This window comes from Hesperophylax consimilis, chromosome 21 (assembly GCF_061612785.1).
Source record: "Hesperophylax consimilis isolate HC1 chromosome 21, BYU_Hcon_1.0, whole genome shotgun sequence".
NCBI classification, from domain to species: Eukaryota; Metazoa; Arthropoda; class Insecta; order Trichoptera; family Limnephilidae; genus Hesperophylax; species Hesperophylax consimilis.
This window is the reverse complement of record NC_142856.1, coordinates 17,763,552-17,780,526: the sequence shown is the minus strand read 5'-3', so window position 1 is coordinate 17,780,526 and position 16,975 is coordinate 17,763,552. Positions and strand designations below refer to the sequence as shown.

The 16,975-nt window shown below is 34.2% G+C and overlaps 2 protein-coding genes across 14 annotated transcripts in view; one reads left to right on the top strand and one right to left on the bottom strand.

Annotated features, from left to right (window-relative positions):
- rg (A kinase anchor protein rugose) overlaps positions 1-16,975 on the top strand; it is a 941,488-nt gene that overhangs the window by 755,361 nt on the left and 169,152 nt on the right. The window lies entirely within an intron of this gene.
- On the bottom strand, positions 3,857-5,959 carry LOC149413689 (protein mab-21). The gene has a single exon (XM_089644507.1). It carries the CDS (start codon positions 5,816-5,818, stop codon positions 4,721-4,723), a length of 1,098 nt encoding a protein of 365 aa, XP_089500633.1. The 5' UTR covers positions 5,819-5,959; the 3' UTR covers positions 3,857-4,720.

The following is a 16,975-nucleotide window of genomic DNA, read 5'->3' as shown; positions in this document are numbered from 1 at the left end:
TTTTTGAAATATACCTATGCTCAACATTTGAATATGACATGTGCCACATTTCGCATACTTAATTTCTGCTTTTGACACGGTGTAGTAGGGCAGTCGGCATATTTGAAAGTGTAGATTGATTTCTAGCAATAATTTTGTACTTTTAATATTATTAATATATATGCGAGCACGATAGGGTGGGCAGTGCTTACGTGCCTGTATGGAATGCACTCCTGTACACCCATACATGGATACCCTTCTGTTTTATGACTCTTTGCCACTTGGTTCACTTCGTCGTGCCGTGTCTTCCTCGGTTATCCCCGACTTCTTTCACAATTCAAATCGTGTTATATACCTATTCTTCTTGCACGTCTATCTTTGTTTATTCCTTTTGCGTGCTCAAACCGTCGAATAGTCTCTTTCTTATTCTTATTTATTACGCTTACATCAGGCTTGCACTAATTGCGAATCTCCACATTTCTCACACGATCATAATAATTATTATTGGATTATTTGTATCGCGCCATTTTCGTGAGAAAATCACCTCAAGGGCACAGGGTTTCGCCATGCATACGCTTTGGGGATATAATTTCTACAGCATACAGCCTACTTTCATCATACTCTGCCAATTCTATGCCTCCCTGCCATACATCGGGGTAGGTATCATCCCTCTATTCTGGACTGCTACCTTCGCTTCTTTGGGCAACATATTTTTTTGTTTGCGCCTGTATTTTCGTTATCTTCGATATTATAACTTCAATACGCATAAACATACCTACTATATATTATAGTTATTATTTTGATAGTAGGTATTGGTCTATTAATATTATAATAATTGTAGTTCTTCGTGTTAACCCCGCACTCCGCCATTAGCAAATGGCCAATGGTTATTTTTTTTTAACAAAACGGCCCGACCATTTTAGCATGAAATAGCCATTTCTCGTTGTGCTTGCCCGTAACAGCGTAGCGCAGAATATTCAAATTGGTTGTTATTGGTTGCCGAAAAACTTCAAAATGGTGACAGTTATTCGTTTTCCAACATGAATTTATTGATTTTTAAATCATTATGTCCATGCTTAATTAAATTATGTTGGCATTCTAGCTTTTCATAAGATAAAAGATTTGAACCGATTTACTTATGAGGTTTTAAAAAATTAAGGTTTTTCCTATTTGATTTTTAAAACTGAAAAAGGTTTCAGGCTGTCGACTGTTTTTCAGGGAGGTTATATTTATATATTCCAGTTATGTACCTATTTTGTTATAACTTAGCAATTATTACCACAAGCAAACAAAACAATATTTCTTTTCTGACTTTAGGTAGGTACTACATCACTATAATATGGCTATTAAAGTATGTAACAATCTTCCACGCAGCATTAATTAAATACACGATATATCTACTTCTATTTAAATCGCTACTAAAAACATTAATTTGAACAAACGTTTCTACGTATCTTTTTTTCTCTAAAAGGTAGAAAAACATTCCCGGGTTACGGATAGCCTCACAATATTTTAAAATCTCCTACTACCACCACAGTAAGCCAAAAATGTTGCTTGTATTGTGATGGAGGGCTTAGCCAGCCGAGGAATTGAACATAGCTACTACGCCTGGGTGAGACCCAAACACGATGCCAACTCAGCCACTGACCAGACAACATCAAACAAATACTTAACATCAATTAAATATCTCTTTTTCTTCTTTATCTTTTCTCTATCTCTTCGGTAGGTATATTTACACTATATAATGTCCATAAATATAATAATATGTAGTTATTTTACTTTAATTGGGAAGAAATAGAATGAACCTAGGCAGACTGATGAAACCTAAGCGCAAGCCAAATACTAAGTTTGATGATTTAGAAGGCTTGGAATAAACTTCCTGCGGAACTAAGATCCATAACAAGTGCAACCAACTAAAAACTTACCTTTTTGCTGAACCCTTAAATTAAATTAACAATTATTGAAAGAATGTCCAATTATATCCAATTTTTCGATTATTTCTTAAATCCTTTCTCTAAATTTCGCTAAAAAACAATTATTTAATGTTAATTAAGAGTAATCTTAAGTGACGTACCAGGTAAATATGGTACTGTATACAGTGGCGGTTTTCTCTAAAGTGCGTTTGTGCGGCGAACCCCCATTAAAAATATGAGAAAATAAAACATCCTTGTTTTATAATAATATAAGCACATTATAGATAGCACGCTATTAAAATTTCGCCTTCAAAACCCGCGCCACCGAAAAATACGATGCCTATTCCAAATTTGTGCGAGTTAAAATCCGCGCCAAACTCTCCATACAAAATAATCTTAGCCGGTACAGACCCTATGACGGTGATATATACAAAATTTGGTCTTTCTTTGCAAAAATAAGACAAATTGTGTGCGCCGAACACGCGTTGTGATATCACGTGACCTCCGAACATTGACGAATGTAACCGAAGAAACCCGAGAACTTCGCGGCCGACGTTTAACCTTTGAACCATAGGGATGCAAGTTAAGTGTTATTTTTTTATGTTATATTATGGTATTTAACTTTGTAGTCATTTTTGTACATATTTTTGTTTTCTTGTTTCTGCATTTCTCCAACCGTTTGCTTATGGCATTTGTAAATCTACTACCTATTTTTAAATTTATTTCGTGCCACCTTTATTTGTTTTTTTGATGTTTTAAAATATCTATTATATATTCTACGAAATTATTCTTCTCTAAAAAACAATAATAATTAGCAACGTACCTACATTGAGTGCTATAAAAACATTAAACAATTTAATTCCTATAAAACTTTTCTCATTATCTAATAATTGTGTCTAGGTAAAGTGATTTAAAAACAATAATATGTCGGTACCCCTCCCACTAACTTTATTTAAGTTGTGTGACTGCTGCCGTATTCGACTATTTGACGTAGGACAACAGTAAGTAAATTTTAATTAGATATGTTTATCTTCTCTTGAATTTCTGAACCCCCTGTTAAAAAAACCACGAACCGCCACTGACTGTATATTATCTCCAAATATAGTTAGTAATAACATAGATCATTGGAAATGTATTATATATTTGTACAGAGCCCTTGAGGTGATTTTGCACAAAAACGGCGCTACCTACATCATCAAATTATTATTATTATTAAGTTACACCATTTGTAGGTAGGTACTATGTTTATTTTTTTACAAATAAGGTCTTTGAATTTAGCCTTAGCCTAATATGTCATTTAACTAACTAACGATTGCTCCTCGTTTTATGACTTCACAACCTTGTATTTTCACTCGCTCCTTGCTTCATTCACAATCAAACATCTTGTTTAACTGTTCTCTTCTGTTATTCCGTTAAACTCTTGATACGAACCGACTCAAGTATTTGATTCACTTGGTCTTAACGTGTTTTATCAAAACCTAAAAAAGGCCAGGACATTGAATCAAATCAGCCTCCTAATTCGTATGAGAACCTCCAAAAAATGTTTTTTTATTTATTTTTAAATTAACTATAACATTTGTATATGTTTTAATAAATAAGAATAAATTGGAAAAAAAAATTAAATGACAATTTTTGTAAATTCCCATACAAGTTAGAAGGCTGCTTTGAATGAGTCTCCCGGCCTTGTGATCTAGGAGGTTTTGGTTTTACTCGGCGTCTCCGACATCTACCATTCACATTCTCTTCGAAAATCCTACGTTCATGTTCAAACCATCTTTCGTTCATCCATCGCTCCTTTCTTAATCTTACTCATTATACGTACCATTGTCCACCATTGTAATTTGGTTTACCTTCTCATTTGATACCTATAAATAGTTACTTACATGCATCTCTAGGTTCTTATAGTATTTAAAATAAAAATTAGTTTATGGATTCAATTAAATATTTATTTTATGAACAAAATTCAGTTGTAGACACGTTTGTGGCAAATTTCATAACGCACGTACCTATTACTTACAACAGATGTGGATTAAAATTAATTTTAATAATTTTCTTCTTTGTATTTAGATTTGTAACCAATTAATATGTCGGTACAGATGATTAAAATTTTAGAATAAAACCACAATTTTCCCACAGTAACAAACTTCTAAGTCTTTTTAAAAATCCAAAATAGATAGGTATTATCATTTTACACATAGTATCTACACTATTATAACATTTTTATTCACAACAATATTGAGGAATCTACATTGATTCATAATAGTAATTGCTCAGCTGCCGTTACGACATAAAAAAATAAACATAGTTTCATTGTTTGATTTTGCTTATAAAATATAAAAATAATTCCATTTCGGCTGAAAACAATAAAATGAGATCCAGCTATATTATCACAAAATTTAATAACACGTAAATTTAAAACAAGCATAAATTATGAGAAAATGCACGTTTTTTATAAATATTCACTTTCTGGAATGTTTCGTATACGTCGTATAATTTTAAATGCATATTCATATTCTTTCATTAGCTACCCAGTTTTTGCAATAATTGAAATCTTTGTTCGCCTTCAAATAAATAACCTTCATTTAAATCACAGATTAAAACAAATAAAGAAATTGTACATAACAATATTGAATAACTTGACTAGAATAATAATAGTTTAATAAAGGCAACATTAATTTGCTTTGCAACTTAAATTTCATTCTCGTTTTTTGACTAGAGAGAACTGTAGAAGTAAAAGTAAATTCGATCACTGATTCTTTATAGAAGCACCACTAATTTCTTATCGAACTATTTGGTATGTATTATTATCTGAGAACATTTATTATTATTTATAGTTTTTCTAAAGATCGAGTGTTGGTCAGCATCTCCCTCGTAAGCCTCCACACTTGTTTGGCTGCATTCTCCAATGCACTTGGAGATTTGCCTTTAAAGAGGTCCAGATTAGGAAGGAAGTAATGAGGACACCTCCTGCATTGTAGGCAGGATATCAACTGCAGGAAGATCCCATTGATTCTGTCGCCTACGCTGGCTTCGTCCCACTCGAGTTCTCTCGGATGTTTCTCACATTCGTACAGCAGCAGTGTCTTCATGTGATAGCCTGTTACAGGATTCCCTGGAAGATCCAAGTGCCTGTCTCTCAGCGTCTTCAAAATGCTCAAACACCTTCTTCTGCAGCCTCCTTGTAGAAGTCTGTTTTCTGCTTCCAAAAACGAAAGGACCCAGGCGTCCCCTTCCATAGCAGACTGCTTCCCTTGAAGAGCGATGCATTCTTTGGAAAGAAGATCAAATCCTTCAGTTTTTACTTCTGCCACAAGATTTGGATGCGGCCAAGGAATGTGCGGAATCGGCCAGTGGGCAGCGGAGCGTGGCCAAACGCCGGAACACTTGAAAGCCGGCGTTATCTGGACAATGTATCTCTCCCTTATGCGTAGCTTGACTTCAGTCGTATCAGCAATCATCTTCACAGAGTCCCTGTAAGAACACTTGTCGCAAGCTTGAGCCACGAGCGTCTGGAAGCGAGATCTGATCTTCCTCGCCGACAAGTATCCCGATGCTGTGATGAATTCCACCCAAAGAGACATGGATCTTTTTCTCCCGTCGCTGAGTTTGAGAACCGCGCAGCCTGGTAAAGATCCATCATCCACAAAATTAAACACCCCCATCTGGTTAAGATACAGCACCACTTCGAACTCTCCCGGTGAAATGACCTCGAGGCCTTCATACTTCCCGTTGCACTCTGTCAAGGATGAAATGAACCGCGGCTCCTGAACTTCCACTTCTTTCAAAACGTCCTGGACGACCTTGCAGACCTCCCTGATGGTTTTGGAGATTTGTCCCATCCTAGTCTGCACCCTTTCCGCGTAGTACTTATTCAGTTGGTAGAGCATCTTGGACTGCGCCGCCATCATGTCCGCCGGAACCAGCATGTCGGCTTATTCAATTAATGCCTTTGCTAATTAATGTAATTGTTTTAAGTAATTTTGAAGCAGCGATTAAAATTCCCCATTCTCCGCGTTTTTCATTTCTGTTTCGTTTTTGTTGGCGTTTCGCTCGGCTTCTCAACTGTATCGCGTTTGGTTTGAGACTGACAACCGGTTTTGCTCGGAGCGGGGGGGAGGGGTGGTGGAAGGGATATCTGGGCGGAGTCAGTCCCCTCCACCAGTCCTCTTCACCGAAATAGCCGGAGCAGATGTACGGAGGTGCGAAGGGGAGGTCGTATCGACCCGAGAGAGGAGCGACAACTCCTCCCATAATCCACACTGCTCGTGAATAAAACAATCCTATAACCTCCACGCGTATACGTAGACGTATTTTCATGGTAGCCGCGATGTATGGCGGCAGGGGCGACCCAACTCGTATTTTATTTTATTTTTTATTTAACGAAGAGGTAAAGAGGATTCCGAAACCCCCATCGATAAAATGCCGTATAATGTGTTATTTTATTTTGGGTTCGAATTCATTCATAGACGAAACATCTATTTTGGACAGGCTGTAATTTATTCATCTATTTTCCGAGGTTCATTCAATGTTGTTAGAGATTTTCAAGATCAAAAGGATTATCGGGATTTATTTTTGGGGTCAATTACACATATGCCCTGATGATGGACACTGTAACACCGTCTGAAACTTTGGCTAAAGAAGGAGGTAGCGCAACTCAGTATAATACCCCAAAAATAAATCAATATAATTCATTCAATTTTATATAAATGTAGTTACCTACATCCTGCATACCTTGTTGCTAATCGTGCAGTTCGACATTAAATTTTCAATTCCTAGTGATAAACTTAAATTTTATTATATAACTAACAAATACCTACACAGCTAGCTAGGTGTATCGGTATCCGCTCTATTTAACATTATCTTTCATTTTAAGAATAGGTAGGTACCTACCACGGTACCTTCCTCCGTGGTACCTACCCTCTTTCTTCTCGTGAGTATTAGTTGCACGTACCTACATGGTTAGGAAAGGTACCTACACACCTAAAACATATATGAGTACCGAACATCCTCTTGCGACTTTCTCAAGTTCCTTTGTTTCTGACGCAAAAAAAAAATCTCTAGCGGTGAGCTAGTTGTGTCAATTTTTTTTTGCTAGTGTGTCAAGATTTGCAAATATCTACATAAATGTTTTAAAAAATCAACACCTAAAAATGGTTCCATGAGATAACTCTTTAAAAACACTTTAAAAAGTGATATGAAGTCATTAGAAACGAATGAAATTTTTTTTTTTTTAACTTAACCTAACCTAACCTAACCTACTTAACCCAGTTAATAAAGTTTTTGTTTCATCACTTTCCATGACTTTATATAATTTTTTAAAGATGTGATGATTTATCCGGTTACCAATAAAAATGTAAATGTTCGTTTGTTCAAATTCAAACATGTTTCGTAGCGCCATCTGTTGGACGTAAACGCAACACACGCTATTGTTTATCTATCTTTACAGACATACTGAGCAACAGTGACGCGCGGCGCGATACAGCTAGTAGTAATTATATAAATTTAAAAATTGTTTCGTGTAGCTAAAGCAAGTTATTAATTATAATTTAATTCGTTTTTTTTATGTCGGTGGCCCTCCATTTATCTACGCCTTTGTCTTGAAATAATAATTATTATGATGTAGAATTTATTCATCTTTATCCGTCTGGCTCCTGATTTTTTCCATATTAGCATTTTATCTCACCAACCAGCGCCACAAGGAATACGAAGTAACCCCCTAATAAGATAACATTTTGAAATGAAATCGTATGTTTTATTCATGGTGTGTTCGGGAATTCACATATCTAATCCACTATTCATTGCGCTACTGTTGAGTTATTCCAGACTTAAATCTTCGCGGACCTAAGCTGATATGGAGAAAATTCTTTGTTGTTAAATTAGTAATAATTAGAATAAAATAACTTTGTTTTAATTTTTTTATTGTATTTTATATTGTAGAAACAAACAGTACATGATTTACAGAGATGAAACAATATAAAGGAATAAGATACTTCATGTTGTGTACCTATGATATATTTCTTTGTAATGTCTGCCTAGGATTCTTGCTGCAGAGTCTCCATCTTCTATCTTCATGTCACCTGTTCCTGTTCTTCATTTTACTTTACTTAACTTCACATTATTTTGGTAATATTTATATATTTTTTCAATACCTGCATCAACTGTAAAGCGCCCCTGAGGTGATAACTCACAAAAGAGGCGCTATAAAAATTGTCCAATATTTATTAATTTATTATTCATTAAGTGGTAGGTATATTTATTCCTTAATTACCGTGTGACTTGTGTAGTTTATAGATGTGTGTGTGACGTGTGTAATGTAAGGGTGAGTGTTTGTGTGTGTGTGTCTGTATGTATGCGAATTGAATACTTTAAATTATTGATATGATGCCACGTTTGAATTTGGGTAGTGAATCCGAAAAAATGTCAATGTTAGAATTAAGAGTTTTTAATACCACTTTAACGTATATATTTTCAAAATATAAAACCAATTGGTTTTGGTTCACCCTGAACCTTTCATGTTTCTCTTCTATATAGAAGCTGGCGCTTGTGTCTTTATAATATATAACCTTCCATCAGGGTTATATAAAAACATATTAAATCAATAACAGAGTTACATTGTATTTATAGGTAAGATAGAAGAGGGTGAGAATATCAACTTTGGTGGGGGGAGGGGGAGGTAGCGGTGAAAGTAGGTGGAGGGCAAGCTAATATATTTAAAATTTGTCTATTTTACTAGTCTGATTGTTTATTGAGTAAATTGGTTCTATTTATCTTTAGGATTTTTTTTATTTTTTTTTTTTATTTTAGATTTTTCAAACTAGATTTATTAAAATAGTGATCTTTATCTATTAGGTATGTTACTAATTCTGAAAAATCTACACTATTTAGGCACCTCAAGTGTTTAACCACCCTCGTTTGAACATTTCTTGCAGATTTACCTATGTTAAATGCTTGGCAATCTAGGCAATGCTGGCAAATTAAATTAGTAGGTTATTAGTTACTCCTTTGACTACGGTTTCGAATGAGGAACTCCAGTTAATTTTAATAATAGTTAATAGCTCGTTAATAGTTTTTAGCATCCGGTAATTGACGGCTCCACCAAAATTAAACGCCGAAAACCACATTAATTTAACTTTTATTTATTTATTAACGCCCTTTTTCGTGGCTTTTACATATGAATACTAGGAAATATACATTATTTATTGTACATAACTGTTTTGCTTTACTAACAACATTTTTTATTTGTTTAAAGATAAGTTGAAGATTTCCACTGACTTGGTATAATTTTTTTAAAAAGTTATTATTCTGAAATACCCGCCCCAAGAGGGTGCGCCACGCGGTTAACGCGCGCCACGCGGTTCACGCGGTCCACGCTATATACCTACTTCACCACAACCTACACATCTGCCCTGATGATGGACACTATAAAGCTAGACGAAAAGTTGACAAAAGAAGGAGGAAGTGCAACACGGCATAATGACTCATTTATTACCATAATACTTTTAGCCGTGAAAATCTCAAATCATATTCAATATATCAAATTTCATAGAATTCTTTGAAAGTTATCTTATTACTAACGGAGACCCGTGAAAAATAACGGGATATTATAATTATTGTAAGATTTTTGAAGCTGAAAGCAGGTATTTATAAAATATTTGCCTCAGGATGATTGCCTTTCATAAACTAATGGGTATTATCAATTTACCTTAAGTATACGATCAGAAATTTACTTGAAAATCACGAAATCTGTCAAAAACATAAATACGCATTTCAAATAAAGAACTATTAATTAATTATTATTTTTTTGATAAATTAATGTTTTAAAGACAAGATTTTATTTATGCATAGCACAAAGGATAACAATTATTTTTATATGCAAAAATTGTTCGCCTGAAACACTCATCCACATTGAAAAAATCTCCTGATAAAAAATACATGACGCCAAAAAAGAATAGAAAAAGAAAAAGAAAAAAATTCGAGTCCCGTTGGCGTCATGTATTTTTTATCAGGAGATTTTTTCAATGTGGATGAGTGTTTCAGGCGAACAATTATTGCTTATAAAAATAATTGTTATCCTTTGTGCTATGCATAAATAAAATCTTGTCTTTAAAACATTAATTTATCAAAAAAATAATAATTAATATTTGACAAGTCCAAGTATTTCACCTAAAAAATGTATACAATTTGTATCAACGCCATCTAGTGAGAGATTTAGCACTTACAATGCCTTTCTCATATAAAAATAAAGTTGGTTGTTCTCAGGTGAAAAAATGTAAAAAGCAGTAATTGTTGAATGAAACACTAGCATATATTGAATATTTTCTCGGGTAAGAAATAAGCCCCCATAGCTCAGTGGTCAGAGCTTTCGACCGGAAATCGAATGGACACGGGTTCGAGTCCCGTTGGCGTCATGTATTTTTTATCAGGAGATTTTTTCAATGTGGATGAGTGTTTCAGGCGAACAATTATTGCTTATAAAAATAATAACTATTAATTAATTAAAATACAACAATTTTCTGATTATAGATAGGTACCTACCTACTTTATCACTTGTCATACTGATTCTTCAACGATCGGTTCCAATTGTGAAGACAACACCTAAATTCCTAGCAAATCTGAGTTAATTGAACGTTAATAATTGCACGCAGGAATAATTTACGCTTACGCAATCAACCGAAATTAGAATGTTTGATTCCATTATTGTCCAGTTTTTTCACAGTTACTTGAATTAGTTAAAAAATAAATTTTGTGAAAAAATTATTAGCCCTAATGGAATTATAACCTACTATTAGAAAATAAAATAAAAATCCAACTGCCTACAATATTCGGATTAGTGTATCAAAAGGCAGGCTGAATAAACCTGTTTTTTTTTTTCAAAAACAAAATCAACTTACTTACCTAGGTATTTTCAATAAAGATATTAGCATGTCTTCTGAATAAAATGTGTCGCATACTTTTAAGGCGCAATTCCACTGAAGCAACATGTAGCATGCGGCATTGACGCATGCTATTCACAGTTTTTTAGTCGAAGGAACACGAAGCGACAAGAAGCACGCATCTTTGCCGCATGCTACATGTTGAATGTTGATTGTTGTTTCTGGAACGCATGCGTTTCAATGTGTCGAACAATTTCGCCACTATCCAACAGTCAGCGGATTTCTGTGCCTTGTATCATGCAAAAAGGAGTGAAATTTTTAAAAAACTACCTTGTTTAATGATAATTTTCACCGGAGTTGTGGAATAATAAAATTACTGCACGGAGAAAAATTACTGATGTGAAATACTGTTCATTTATAAAAATATATTCGTTTTCCCGTTAAAAATGGGACTATAACGAATTAATCGAAAGAGTTCTTAAGTATCAGTCAAAAGCAAATATTTTATGAGGATGGCGGAACACGAGTTCATACACACGTGATAATGACATACTTATATTGTAGCATTCCGTCATGATATCTGTTAAAAAAAACATGTGTTCTCAATATATTCTGAATGACTAATATTTTATCAGAAACTTAGCATGCTGTCACGTTTTTAACAGGATCATTTTTCTACGTGTGGTTATAAAGCCAACAGAATAAAAAATGATAAACTGAAGCAGTTAGCGAGCAAGTATGATTGTAACCAATTTGTTGTAAAAATCGCTATGAGTTTCCTGACGGTTAACATAATATATTTCTCTACTCCACCACCGTAGCTTTCTTCCTTTTTTCTACGATTCATAGCTTTTATGACGCATTTAGACGCATGCTACAAGCATAGACATAAAACCGCATGCGGCGCGAGGAGTCAAAATCCGCTAGCGACATTGTTAAAATTTGAGGCACATCTAGAAACGAGCATCTCTAACAAACATGTAGCATGCCTCTTGTCGTTCTGTGTTGCCTCATAGGAATTGCGCCTTTGTAGACGGCTAATAATATGCAAAACTTAATGAAGTTCTTAGCTTATCTATAATGACGCTATAAAAATGATTCCTTTCAGTTTCGTGCAGAGTTTTGCATTTGTCAACACAGTTTATTCGTCCTCATTATGAAAACCTTGTTCAAATCTTTAATATCGTACTTATTATCTTTCCACTTAAATTTTAAACGCTTCGAGTTATTTTTATTTCGATTTCGTATATCAAAATAATTTTATTTTTATGTCAATTCTGGTTTCCCCGATTGTGGGTTTGTTGTTAGGCTGATACGAATATGGAGGAGAATTAAAATTGTAAAGTACCTACCTGGCTATTTAGATCTGTTAACCAAATACTAAGGGCGTATATATAAAGGGGAGGTAGGGGTTCACCCCCCCCCCATCGCTTTTAGTATTGGATTGAAAAAAAGACAATAATGGTCATACATTACATTCCTGGAATATACAACAATGTTATTTGCGCCATCCCTTTTATCGAATTGATGTAATTAATAAGTGGTGGTCAGTAGAGATCCCAAAAGTCTTTCTAATAAATTTTCCGAACCTCCCTTCTCCCTTTCCATCCTACCCTTATGAATGCTGTAGCTACGCCACTGCCGAATATGACTAATGCTATCGTGATTTATTTTTCAATTTTGCCGTGTTAGCTAACGTTTTGAACAGCATTACCGTATCCGAAATTTTATCTATAGAAGAGGTAACGTAACACGGCACATACCCAAAAAAAATCACGATAATTCTTTTGGCCGTGAAAACCTCTATTCATATAGACTAATGTTATTTTAATCAAAGCTTAGATTCTGAGTAAACAGGGATGAAGAATCACAAATTATAGCAATAAATAAATAATTTGCTGTTTATAAATTCGTCACACCGTTCAGTTTCTCCGCACCAAACGAGGAAGATAGAATGCCAAAATTCGTTTGCAACACTTCGTTGTGGCGTTCAAAAAAACCGGATCAAACCTTTGATCATGATCCCATTATAAAAATTCCATCGGATGCTTTTCTTTGATTTGAAACGCCGCCAATTTGATTTTTTTTTCGAAATTCGAAAAAAGCAACTTACTAAATATATCTACGTTTCCATGTGAGTAGGTACTTCACTTAACGTAAGATGTCGCGGCGACACTTGAATGCACAGAGAGAGAGATGACATTTCTAATTTATGGCGGGAAGTCGGAAATTATCGGTGCTGCACATAAAATGGGGCATGAATGTGGATGTACCACTGATTTGAGATGCACAAGATTAGTCCTTCACTGGTATTGATGTGGGATATAGGTAAATCAATGTAATGAAACCCATTTCTATTCTATTGAAACTGATTAACGCAGGTAATTTAATTAGGTACAGTTAAGTAGCTAAGGTAATCGATCGTTTCTACCAATATACCTATACAAAATTGAATGGATACGGCTTTAAAATTCATTTATAAGTCAACTAGAGCTGGCTTGTGACAATAATCATTGTGTAAGTCCAATTAATTTGACCATTTGGCATTTCTTCTGTCTGTAAATATGTGTTTTATCGATCCGGTTCCCATTTAAAATTGAAGCTGTGTTGGATTCTACATTTTTTTTTATATGAGCGTTGTTCTTCTACGAGCTGTCAAATTGGTATAATCAATATTGTGGTACCTACCGGCCTGAAGAAAGTTTGGAAAAGAATTTTCATTGACATGCTGACATTTCTTTGGACAAATTGTAAAATTTCTTATTAGAAATTTAAAAAAGGTTACCAAAAATATTTATGGTTTTTAATTAAGGATGTAGATTTTAAGTACCAACTTACAAATCTTATGATTTCAAGGGAAATTTTGGTTTTGATTTATTACGTAAGAGAAAATGAGAAACATACTTTTTGGACTTCTGATCACAGAACTACTAGTATTATGCCAATGATAGTTATAAGAAAACCACCTCTTATAGTTAACTACGCAGTGAAACGCGGTACATGTGCAAGTTTTGCAATGTGCCCCTGCATAAAGGAAAGTGTTTCGAACGCTATCACACATTGAAGCACTATTAGGTTAGGTATAGTTTTTTTTTATATGTATTGAAAATTTCTAAATAATCTTGTTATTTTGTATGAATAAATTTCGATTGTGAAATACTGTTTTCTATGATTCCCAAGAAAGTAGAAAGTTTTTGTTCATAAAAAAAGGAATTACACATACATTGCTAAGTAAATAAACGGAGACATCTTTCAAAAGTAAAATACTGAAAGTTTCATCATATATCAAATAGATCATAGGAATTTTGCGGAAAGTGTAATTTTGGCGATAAAATTTAAAAAAAACACCCTCGCTTCGCCCCCAATTTGGCGGTAAAATGCCCGACCATATAGTGTTAAGAAATGTTGTGTAGCGGAAATACGAGCGAAAAAGAATACGATTAGAAGAGAGGATGGTGAAAGAACTAGAAATAAACGTGGTTGAATTAGTAGCATTTGAATTTCACACACCTTGATAATTTGTAAAGAGAGTAGTTTTATATCATTGACTAATCTTGTATAGGCTTTCTCAACGAAATGTAAATTAAATAATATTTATGGTCTTTGCCGTAATGATGAACTTTAATCAGGTTGACATTAAGTATCAGGACATGAGAAGTCTGTGCGGGGCGTAATGCAGCCATAAATATTATTGTCCGTGATCAAAAGTGCAACGAAACCCAACGCATCCGTCGAAACAGATAGTGTAGCGGTGACGCGCCCGATATGAATGGCCCATCTGATGTGATGGACTTGCTAACTGTATTGATCTATGTTTAATTAATCTCTTTGAAGTATAATAATCATTAATTAATCTGAACGCTAATGCTTTTTCCTTGAGTCTGGTCTTCAAGATGGAGTTTCAAAATCTTTTGGCTTTTTTAAATATTTTGGGGTTCTATTAAAAATAGTAACAAACCTATCCAATGTTGATTGATTAGCGGAATATTTTAACGCATCATTTCGGTTCTGATACGTGATTATTTATTGGTATTTCGTGATATTCTTCTAGCGGAACTCCCTGGCGTTGCTCGGGTTTTATACGGAGATTTTTTCAATATCGGACATAGACAGTGACCTTCCGCTTATTTTGGAGGTCAAGTGTGCAAAATTTCATCAGCCTCGGAATAAAGCTGTAGAATTGTGAACAAATCATATCAACGCCGCTTGCCACACAGCTTTATATATAAGATGTAATGGTATTCCACTGCTAACCTCCGATGTTTCTATTCTGAATGTTGTTTTTTACCATTCACCAGAAGCATTTCTTTTCTAAGTGGTGGTCTTTCATCATTCACTAGAAGCGTTTCTTTTCTAAGTGGTGTTTTTTCATCATTCACTAGAAACGTTTGTTTTCTAACTAGTGGTTTATTTTTTGTGGTTTTTCTTCATTCAGTAGAAGCCTTTCTTTTCTAAGTGGTGGTCTTTCATCATTCACTATAAGTGTTTCTTTTCTAAGTGGTGTTCTTTCATCATTCACTAGAAGCATTTGTTTTCTAACTAGTGGTCTTCCATCATTCACTAAAATCGTTTCTATTCCGATTGTTGGTTTTCTCCATTCACTGTTTATATTCTATTTATTTATAGATTACGTTTATATTCTATTTGGTGGTTTTTCACCACTAATGTTTTATTTATTTATTTTGGTTGGTGGCCTTTTGCAAATCATCGGAAGTATTTCTATTACCCAACATTAGTTATGATCATGTTTTACGATTTTGAGTTAATTTGTATTCAAATTATTTCGTTGACATCTCGAATTCCTCTTCACAATATCCTAATAGTTAGTAATTTGTTAATAACTGAGAAAGAACATAGCTTTAAATATAAATAATGTAAGAATTAAATTTTTAAACGTTGTCCCACTTGGAATAGACAGATACCGAGATACGATGTTCCAACATATTTTTCTCTTTCTCTCCAACTATTTATGCTTTGCTTAATTTTGGGGAGAATTTATGGATTTAGACGTCCGTTTTTCGCTTGAAAATAATTATTTTATCTTTCTTTTTGCTTGGATACGTTTGACTGGAATCCCGGAGTATTTTATTGTATTTATAAGACGTCGGTTTCTGACAGTGGTTGGTTAAATACCTACGCCGACTGTCGTGGAAACACTGTTTATCTATGCGAGTGGAAAATGTGCTTTCTTGAACACGTAAAATACAGAAAGCAACTAAGCAATGTCTCAAATCAATTATTCTCGGAAAGCTGTGAAAGTGGATTTTATTTATTACCGCAGAAACTTCCCGAAGTCCATTACTGCTCTGCCGACAACACTATGACAGACCCATCGAATTCATGGAATATAGTTACAAGCGAGAACTTATAGAATAATTCGGAAGGTTAAGTGGCAAACAGATGAGGATTTAAACAACCCCTCATCTTATGAAAGTACCTGTACCAATTTATTATATTTTTAGAAAAATTGTATTTTTTTAAATAAAACAAACACTTTGTATTTAACCACCAATATTTATTATTTTACACATCGACCAGTTTCGCTTAAACCAAGCTTCATAGCCGGAAACAAGTTCAAATTCATCTCAACCCAATACATAGTATCATGGGTTGAGAGGAATAGCCGGATACAAGTTCAAATTCATCTCAACCCAATACATAGTATCATGGGTTGAGATGAATAGCCGGATACAAGTTCAAATTCATCTCAACCCAATACATAGTATCATGGGTTGAGATGAATAGCCGTATACAAGTTCAAATTCATCTCAACCCAATACATAGTATCATGGGTTGAGATGAATAGCCGGATACAAGTTCAAATTCATCTCAACCCAATACATAGTAGTAATTTTATTCTTTCTCCCTCTGTCTGTCAACCTATATATAACCAACAACGCTGTCTTAGTATTTATTTATTATTATATCCTGATGAAGATTGATTTAAGCGAAACCGGTCGATGTGTAAAATAATAAATATTCGTGGTTAAATACAAAGTGTTTGTTTTATTTTTTAAAATATAATGTCTAATCACAAAGTAATTACTTCTTATGAAAAAAATGTATTACTTGCTTTAAGAATCGTTTCGTAGGCGTCTGCACTCATTCTAACAGCATTCTTAGATTTCTCTTAACCATTTTATTTCTCATAGAAAATGGCCCGACATAAATAAAACAAATTAAAACATCGTTAAATCCGACGAGATTTTT